At 45.8% G+C, this 9,408-nt stretch overlaps 1 protein-coding gene across 1 annotated transcript in view; it reads left to right on the top strand.

Annotated features, from left to right (window-relative positions):
• Positions 1-239: 239 nt before the first annotated feature.
• Positions 240-9,408, top strand: part of LRP12 (LDL receptor related protein 12) — a gene marked incomplete at its 5' end in the record, with an annotated part of 183,804 nt that continues 174,635 nt past the window's right edge. The window contains one exon of the mRNA XM_079796305.1: positions 240-414. Coding sequence (XP_079652431.1) covers positions 240-414 — 175 coding nt within the window. The remainder of the gene's footprint in view (positions 415-9,408) is intronic.

The raw sequence follows: 9,408 nt of genomic DNA, 5'->3' as shown, positions 1-9,408 counted from the left end.
ATACAGGAAACCACCCTCTGGGCTCCACAGGCTCCTAGTGGTGCTGGAGGGTGAGCCCAGCCTGGGGCCGGCCGCCTGCCGAGGGGAGTCAGGTGTGGCCCCTCTTCTTGATGAGCTGCACCTCCTCGCCCCGGAAGTGGTTCTGCAGGAAGTCCCGGAGCTGAGGGCCTGCGGGGTGACCCAGGGCCTGCAGCTCCCCACGGCCTGGGTCAGGCCCCTCTCCCAGGCCAGGCGGCTCCATGGCCCTGCGTGTGGCCCCCGCACTGGGGAGGCCTCGGCACGGCCTGGAGGAGGACGCCCCGCTGGTGTCCGTCTCTCAGAGGCTCCGCGCCCTCAGCTGCTCCTCCGCCAACTCCCGGGGCGGCCCGCGCCCTCGGAGCCGCACGTCACGGTGGAGACGAAGCCCCGAGAGAGGTGGGTGCGGGCCCAGAGGCCGCTGCCAGGCGGGGGGCAGCCTCCCCTCGGGGGGTCATTCTGGCGGATGGGGAGCTCCTGGGGGTTCGGCAATGAGGGGTGCAGGTGGGAACCCGGGGTGCGGGCTGGGCCCGCAGGTGGTGGTGCAGGTGGAGATGGAGGAGAGCAGGAGGGGCGGAGGCTGGAGGCAGGGGGGCCCTGGGGCTGTGCCCCCAAACACTGTGGAAGCAGGAGGCGGAGCCGGGCCGCCGGGAGCGCTGCCCATATTTAATTTTTTTGAGGAAACTCCATACTGTTCTCCATAATGGCTGCACCAGACTGCATTCCCGCCGGCAGTGCACTAAGGTTCCCTTTTATTCCACATCCTCTCCAGCACTTGTCGTTTGTTGATTTGTTCATGGCAGCCATTCTGACAGATTGTGAGGTGATACCTTATTGCCATTTTCCTTTGCGTCTCCCGGATGATGAGTGACTTTGAGCATTCTTTCATCTGTCTCTTGGCCATCTGTATGTCCACTTTGGAGAAGTGTCTATTTAGGTCCGTTGCCCATTTTTTTTAATTGGGCTGTGTGTCTTCTAAGGAGGATCTTATTTGAATTAGTGACTATTAGCTTCCTACTTGTCCTGGACAAAATCTCCTTTTAGATGCCTCTCTCCTCTTCCCTTGGGTCCAATTTTATGTCAGGAGAAGATAGTGTGCCTGGCAAAGTGCTAGAGCTGAAGCAGTGGAGGAGCGAAATAATGGGAACAAATATTAGGCCAAAGATACATTTCACAACTCAGCCAGGCTCACTGGGGAAGGACAAGGTCCCATATAGCCTGATTAACATAAGAATATACATCTTCTCTATTGTTTGCCATTGGCTTCACTTTTGATGGGGCAATTTTCGGGGCTTAAACACTTGATTGCTACTAATAACCAAAGTAATAGCAAGATTGTGCTTAGGCTTCATTTATAGGCATTTAACATGACTTCAGGTATGGATTTCTCCAAACGCCCTGGCTATTTCTTTGGAGCTAACCTATAAGGACATCAAATCCTGGTGGAATGATCGCAAGCAATGCAAATGGCCCCATATACCTATCTCCACCCTACAGATCCCTTGTTAAGACAGAGCATGCTGACCATCAATTACTGACACCAACTTGACAGGTAGTTTTCCTCCGCAGTCTGGTTTTATTTGAAGTTTCTGTAGTAGGAGAAAACGAAATTTGGTTTTTAAAAATTTTCCTGGCTTTTTAAAAGAAAACTCTTAACCTGCCTTTGTTCACTCTACCAGTGACTGCCAAATGCTTAGTGAACTTCTCCTGGAGTCCACCAGGGGCCGCTGCTCTGCAAGCAGTGACATCAGTAGAGGCTTCGCTCTCCCAATAGGAGGAAATCGCTCCTGACCCCGTCCCACATTCTGACACCATTTATTTCAGGATGAACCTAGAAAGAGCACAGGCTTTGACAGCAAATGCATCTCATTTTGAATCCTGTATCCCCCCGTTATTATCTGTAAGGCCTTGGAATACTTTCTTAAAGTATTCTCTTAAAGTTGTTTTTTTTTTCAATTACAGTTTACATTCAATATTATTTTGTATTAGTTTCAAGTGTACAGCATAGGGCTTAGACAATCATACACTTTGAAATGGGGCTAATTACCTTGCTTCATATGAGGTTTTCATGAAATAGGAGCTAAGAACTCTTGTATCACCTGTGCTCGGTGTAGATTCATTTCAGTTTTACGAGTCTGCACTAATTCGTACATGGGTCTAGCGTTCTTCCAAAGTCCCAAATTAAATACTGGTTTCTGTACAAAGTCATTTCTGATACCGTCCCCTTTGGTATGCCTTTTTATCTCTTTAATCTTCCATAATACTGGGTTGATACCTCTTATGTTTATTTCATTCTGCCGCCTTACACAACAACCACAGTGTGTCTTTCACACAGTGTTCGTGCCTTAAGGTAAGAACACGGCCTTACTCATCCTGTGTGCCTGGCACTGTAGTTAGAGCTGCCTCATGGCACAACCCCAGGGCGGCATTCACATTATTGTGTCTGGGAACTGCCTCCTAGATTTCCGTACTGTGCAGACCTGCCGGCAGTGATGTTCTGTGCATAGTGGATGCTTAACAAGGTTAGATGAACCTCTGTGGTCTTCATATTACTGACCTGTAGATCAGGGGTTTCTAGCCATAAAACCCCTTTTTTTTAGTGTACATTATACAACACAGATCAAAATGGAGAAATCCTAGTGGAAGGGAGAGAGGGAATAAGATGAATACTGACCTTCTCGGCACCCTGTAACCCCCCCCCCCCCCCCCCACAACAAGTCCTTGATGCATCTCTAAGGAGCCCTGGGCCTAGGTCACCTCTGTACTTACAGGCAGGGCTGGTGGTCCCTCCCTCCCTCCTTAGTGCCTGTAGGGTGGTTCCAGCAGTGACGTTATGTGGCTCTCGGCAGCTCACACACCTGAGATGAGTGGGCTCTGTGACTTGGGTATGAACATCGTCCTCCTCTTCGAGAACATGAGATGAGAAATAGAAAACAGCTCAAGAAATGATACCTTATGTACACCATCAACCAAAATGCGGCTTGACATTTGCCAAAAAATAAAATTGCAAGCAAGTGTAAAGGACACATAGAGAAAAAAAATCTTTGCTCTTCCAACCTCCAAAGGCCACCCTGCTAGCGGTGGGATCCAGGTGGGCGGCCGTTCCTGCTGAGCCTAATGAGGGCTGTGATAGAAAGGTTAGGTCTGGCTGCACGGCCTGACAAATCCAGAACCTCGTGGCTTATCCGAAGAGGGGTTTTATTTTTCTCACGTAACCACAAGTCAGGCGTAAATAGGGTAGGGGTGTTGTGTTGGCTCCACGATGCTGTTAGGAATAAGGACTTTCTACTCAGCCACCCTTGATGTATGCCTTTGTCTTCATCCCTGTAATCGAAGGCCACAATGTTGGCATCATGTCAGTGTTCAGTGTATGAAGAATAAAGGCTGTTCCCTCAGTGCCTTTTACCAAGAGGGCAAAGGTGTTTTCAGGAGCTCCCAGAAGACCTCTCTCTAGTGTTGTCTTCAGAATCCACAGCACATTCCTTTTCATATTCTCGCTGACAGCATCTCATCATACACTTTGAAATGGGGCTAATTACCTTGCTTCATATGAGGTTTTCATGAAATAGGAGCTAAGAACTCTTGTATCACCTGTGCTCGGTGTAGATTCATTTCAGTTTTACGAGTCTGCACTAATTCGTACATGGGTCTAGCGTTCTTCCAAGGTCCCAAATTAAATACTGGTTTCTGTACAAAGTCGTTTCTGATACCGTCCCCTTTGGTATGCCTTTTTATCTCTTTAATCTTCCATAATACTGAGTTGATACCTCTTATGTTTATTTCATTCTGCCGCCTTACACAACAACCACAGTGTGCCTTCCACATTGTTCCCTTACACACGATGTTCGTGCCTTAAGGTAAGAACACGGCCTTACTCATCCTGTGTGCCAATCCACGCAGCTGTCTTTTATTGAGCAACTACTATGAGTCAGGCACGCTGATGACCACTTTACATGCATTATCTCATAGCTCCCTCTTCTGTTACTTCAATAATTATTTCTTGAATGCCTACCTGTAAAACTAGCAAATCAGAGCCTAATGCTAGAGAGCACGTTCATTTATGACCCAGAAGATTTACATTTCCGAAGACTTTCACTCTGAGAGATAGGTCATGAATGAATCATAGGGTCTTTCCATCCTGAGATATCACACACACACACACACACACACACACACACGCCAGGAGCATTCTGTTAAGAAGGAGTTGTTCTTCAGACTTTAATCCAAGGCAGAACTTTCTGTGTACCACAGCTGATCTAAAATGTATCTAATTAGAATTGTCAAGTATCATGAATTCCTCAATGCCACTTAGTTGTAACACTGATGAAAAAATATATATATTCCCAGCAGGGGCCACTGTCTGTGTGGAGTTTGCACATTGTCCCCAGATCTGCATGTGAGGCGAACTGGCGTGTCTACAATGCCCCATAGTGAGTGAGTGCGGGTGTGGGTGTGAGAGGCCATCCTGTCCCAGGTGGGTGCCCGCCTTGCACCCTGAGCTGCAGGGAGAAGTTCCGGCCACTCGCTGAACATGATCTGGAACAAGCGGGTTGGAAAATAATCATCACACTCGTTTTTATTTATCTTTCTTAAATGCGTGTACAGCTCACATTTATTTTAGTGTTTAGTATTGTCAGTGTTTGGGGACTTTCTTTAGATGTTTGGTGATGTTTTTGTGACCAAAAAAAAAGAAATTGCCATAGGAACTTAACTCTTGTTTATTTCAATTAGCCTGTGATAACATTGATTTTGTTATTCTTTGTTGTTTTGCTTAAAGTCACAGTTTCCAAGAACCTATCATCGACGTTAAGTGGTGACTTACTGTAATGATTTCAACTACACATATCACTTTCCCTCTTTATTCTGAGAGCCAATTAATGTGAACGCGCAGCTCTTGCATATGTTTCACATTTGCAAAGAAAAAAGAACGGAAATTTTCACTCAGAGCTCCAGTGTGTGTGTGTGTGTGTGTGTGTGTGTGTGTGTGTGTGTATGTGTGTGTAGTTTTTCTTTGATATATGTGCCAGGAAGTGAACAAAACAGCCAGGGACTCTGCCCCCAAGAAGCCTCTATCTGATTGGGGTACCTAAAATTCCGGCCACCTGTAACTATGTTTAGCATGTAGAAAATACAATCATATATTCACACCTTGCATATGTCACTCCTGTTATTTATTATTACGTCCTAGGCAGTAATGCTAGCCAACTGCACTTCCCACTCAGACTTGACTCATCAGGTGACCCAATTTTTAGTTCAGAAAAAGTGGTCACGGTCTCGATAACAGCGGGCCCTGTTGAGCACAGAGTCCTCGGGCAATGTTCCCGAACGAGGGTAAGCGGCAGCGAGATTTCAGACACAGCCACTCTCTTCAGATGTGGAAGAGAAAAAACAAAGAGGAGGCAGCTATGTTCCCGAGGCCGTTTGCCCTGCTGGCTGACCTGGTCTGTTTCTATTTCACCCACAGGACCTTCCTTTGTAAAGCTCTACTCACTGCACCTGGTCACACACCCAAGAGGGAAAAGACCCTCTCCTTCCTCTCACCCCTCCCCATTCCTTCCTCCTGGCCTCATTCCTGCAGCGCTTTCTTCTTCCACACAGTTTCTGAACATCAGTACTACGACCAGAGAATTCTTTGTTGTCGGGGACTGTCCGGTGCATTGGAGGATGTCCCGTAGCATCCGACCTCCACCCACTAGATTTTAGGAGTACCCCTCCAGCTGTGCTAAACAAAAACGCCTTTGCCATAACCAGATGCCCCTGGGGAGGGGCAAGGTCTCCTCCAGGTGGGAATACTGGTCTACATGCGGCTGAGAGGACGCAGGAACGCACAGAGACACTGGCTTGTCTTAGTAGAGACAAAAGCAAACTGGCTCTCCCGGCTACTGAGGAACAGTAAGGCAATAATGTGAAAACTAAGATTCAAGCACCCACTCTACGCCAGGCACTCTTCCGATGCTTAAAGTGTCTCTCATTCTCATCACCTTCCTGCCAGGAGCACATTTCCAGCCCCATGTGCCAAGTGAGAAGAAAAAAGTGTGTATAGTAGCCCCCCTTATCTGCAAGGGGTATATTCCAAGACCCCCAGTGGATGCCTGAAACCACAGATGGTACTAACCCCTGTGTATACAGTGTTTTTTTTCTATGCATTCATAAGCCACATAATGCAGGCAGCAATGGACCGCATAGACGATGGTGGTATACCATGTAGCCTAGGTTTGTATAGTACCCTTTATGATGTTCTTATAATGATGGAATTGCCTAATGACACACTTCTCATAACATGTCCCCATCATTAAATGGTGCATGATGTATGTATATACTTGTCATGGAGTTTAATTTATAAATTAGGTAATTTCGTGGATAGAAGATTTGTTTTTGCCATGGATCTTTGCGACCTCAGCATATAATTTTTTTTCCTTATTAAATCAAGAATGTTCACCTTGACACTTAAAGGAAGCACTTTACACCCTCTTACTTGTCATATCCAAATGGCCAGCATCACTAGTCTTACGCTTTGGGTCCATTATTAAGTAAAATAAAGGTTACTTTAACACAAGCATTGTGATACCCTAGGACTCAATCTGATAACCTAGAGGGCTACTAATTGACTAACTGGCAGGGAGCGAATGCAGCATGGAGATGATGGATAAAGGGATGATTCAACCCAGGTGGCATAGAGCAGGGCGGTCTGAGATAGCATCACACTACCCAGAATGCTGTACAGTTTAAAACTTATGAGTTGTTTATATTTAGAGTTATCCATTTAATATTTTTTGACCGCAGCTAACTGCAGGAAACAAATCTCAGGAAGCAAAACCACAGGTTGTGGGTGGTGTGTGTGTGTGTGGGGGGGTGGGACCGGGGAGGGGACTACTGTACAGAGTTTAAATAACTTGCCCTAAACTACCTGAAAAGTGACAGATCCATTCAAAATTTGGGTGCTCTACTTCTAAACCCCATGCACCTTCAACTACAATACCATGTGTCTCTAATCAATTTGTTCATCTCTGCTACTTGTCATCTGTATGCTCACCACTGTTCCTAAAAGCTGAGTATCTTGCCTGAGGCCACACTGATAGCAAATTCAGTGCCGGGATGCTAATGCTCTTTGTACAGCCCAGCTGGGGAGAAGCTGTAAAAATGTAACTTGGGCTCTTGGGTTTTCCACGTCCCTGTGCACAGCACGCCTGGATATTTGGTGAGAAAAGCAGCTAAGAAAAGAGTGTTCTATAGAAGTAAGAGCTCTGACTGAGGCCTGACAGGCCTGAAAATAATCCTATCGTTGACACTTTCTAAGTACATGAACTTGAAAAGTAAGAAAAAGTACATGGCCCTGGCCAGTTTGGCTCAGTGGATAGAGCATCAACCTATGGAACTGAAGGGTCATGGGTTTGATTCTGATCAAGAGCATATACCTTGATTGCAAGCTCAATCCCTGGCTCCAGTTAGGGTACATGTGGGAGGCAACCAATCGATGTTTCTCTCTCTCTCTCTCCCTTACACTATCTCTTAAAAAAAAAAAATCAATGGAAAAACATCCTTGGGTGAGGATTAACAACAACACAAAAAAAGTACATGAACTGAAGCAAGACCTCTCTTTGTCTTAGTTTCCTCACCTCTAAAAGGAGAGAACTGAGTTGATTCAATGAGGCTGTACAAGTAAAGCACTTGGCATAGTGCCTGGCATACAGGAAGCATTAAAAAACTGTTAGTTCTTATGATTGGATTTAGTTAATATTCTAGTTCTCCTAAATGATTCAGGTTTATCGTCAAGGTCTATAACATTCTTTCCTCTGGCCACGGACTGCTCTTGTTCACACTCTCCCTCATGGAACTCCAGTGTTTTCACTACTTGCTTCAGATCTCTGACTCTACCCCACACTATCCCTTTTGTTTAAGCCCATCTGTGCCATTTGCTTCACAGAGCAGATAAAGGCATGGGGAGTATATTCTCCTTTATTCTTTTCACTCTGAACATATTTGCAAAGCCTTAGCAATTGATATCAGTACATGTATATTTTTACATCACCTTCTTTGATTCTTTCTTAGAGCTGAGATGACTCTCACCTTTAAAACCAAATCCAGTCTCTTTTGCCACCTTCCAGAATTCCTTCCTTCAGTGAGCCCTTCCTCCTGCTCTTCTGTCTTTAATCTTCTCCACTCCACCAGGTTTCTCCCCTTCACCAGCAAATGCAGAAGCTAGGAGACTAGTTTTCAGGCTAAATCTTTTTTTTCCAAATAATGAGTTTTTTCCTTAATATATTTTTATTGATTTCAGAGAGGAAGGGAGAGAGAAGCAATAGTGATGAGAGAGAATCATTGATCGGCTGCCTCCTGCATGCCACACAGTGGGGATGGAGCCCACAACCCGGGTATGTGCCTTGACTGGGAATCGAACTGTGACCTCCTGGTTCAGAGGTCGACGCTCAACCACTGAGCCACACCGGCTGGGCCTGAGGTCTTTTTATTCATAATAGGGTTGAGTAAAATGTACAATGCAGAGTCTGGTAAGAAATACTATTCTTTGCTGAAAATCCATGGATTCCCAATGTAGACTGAGTGACAATGACTCCTGAAAACAGTCAGCCGTATTTCCCAGTGTCCAGTGAATGTGCTCTATCCACCCTCATTCTGACTCGTCAATACAAAATTACCCAAACCAGCATCAGTATCACACTAAAACTGTATCTTCTTCCTCTTCAGCGAAGGCCTCTTCTGTGGCTTTTAGAGACATTTATTGATCACTCTTAGGGTTAGGAAAGTTAACTGAATCGACTGATCCCAAACAACATAGGCAGGAGGAAATCCTAAGAGATATATTGAGGGCTGAGCTCAAATCAGGTTACTTAGCTAGAGAAATGCTGAGAAAGAGCAGCAATAGACAGATCACCCCCAAGTGCCATCATATCACTAGTCAGGGCAACTGTCTGAGAGTCTGTAGAACCCAAAGATAGAAGTCTAAAGAGGGCATGACCAAAGGGTGAAACAGAGTCTTCAGTCACAGACAGGAACCAGGCGGCCAGGCCTGTGGAGGAACATGGCAGTGTGGGTGAGGAAAAACACTGGACTAAGAGGCAAGAAACCTGGTCCAATTCTTCTTTACAGAGGCCAAGGTGGGCCCAGGTAGGATTTTGTCCCAAGATAATCAGTGTTGCTGTGTGGCCTAAGGCCAGAGATTCATTTGGCTGGTTCCTTGGAGCAGCAATAGGAAATATCAAAGAAAGGATAGAAATCTTTTATCATCAAAGTTTAAGGCCAGAGAGGCCAAGTTCCATCAATAGCTCAAGGGACATTTGAGCAGTTAGAAACTGGAGACAAAAGTAAGGGAATCAGAAGTGAAGTGGAGACAACAATGCAACCAGGAGGAAATGCAAGAAGTGAGGTAAAGCCTGG

The sequence above is a fragment of the Cnephaeus nilssonii genome (assembly GCF_951640355.1).
Source record: "Cnephaeus nilssonii genome assembly, chromosome: 18".
In the NCBI taxonomy this organism is placed as follows: domain Eukaryota; kingdom Metazoa; phylum Chordata; class Mammalia; order Chiroptera; family Vespertilionidae; genus Cnephaeus; species Cnephaeus nilssonii.
Note: the sequence above shows the minus strand (reverse complement) of the source record. Positions and strands in the feature narration are given on the sequence as shown.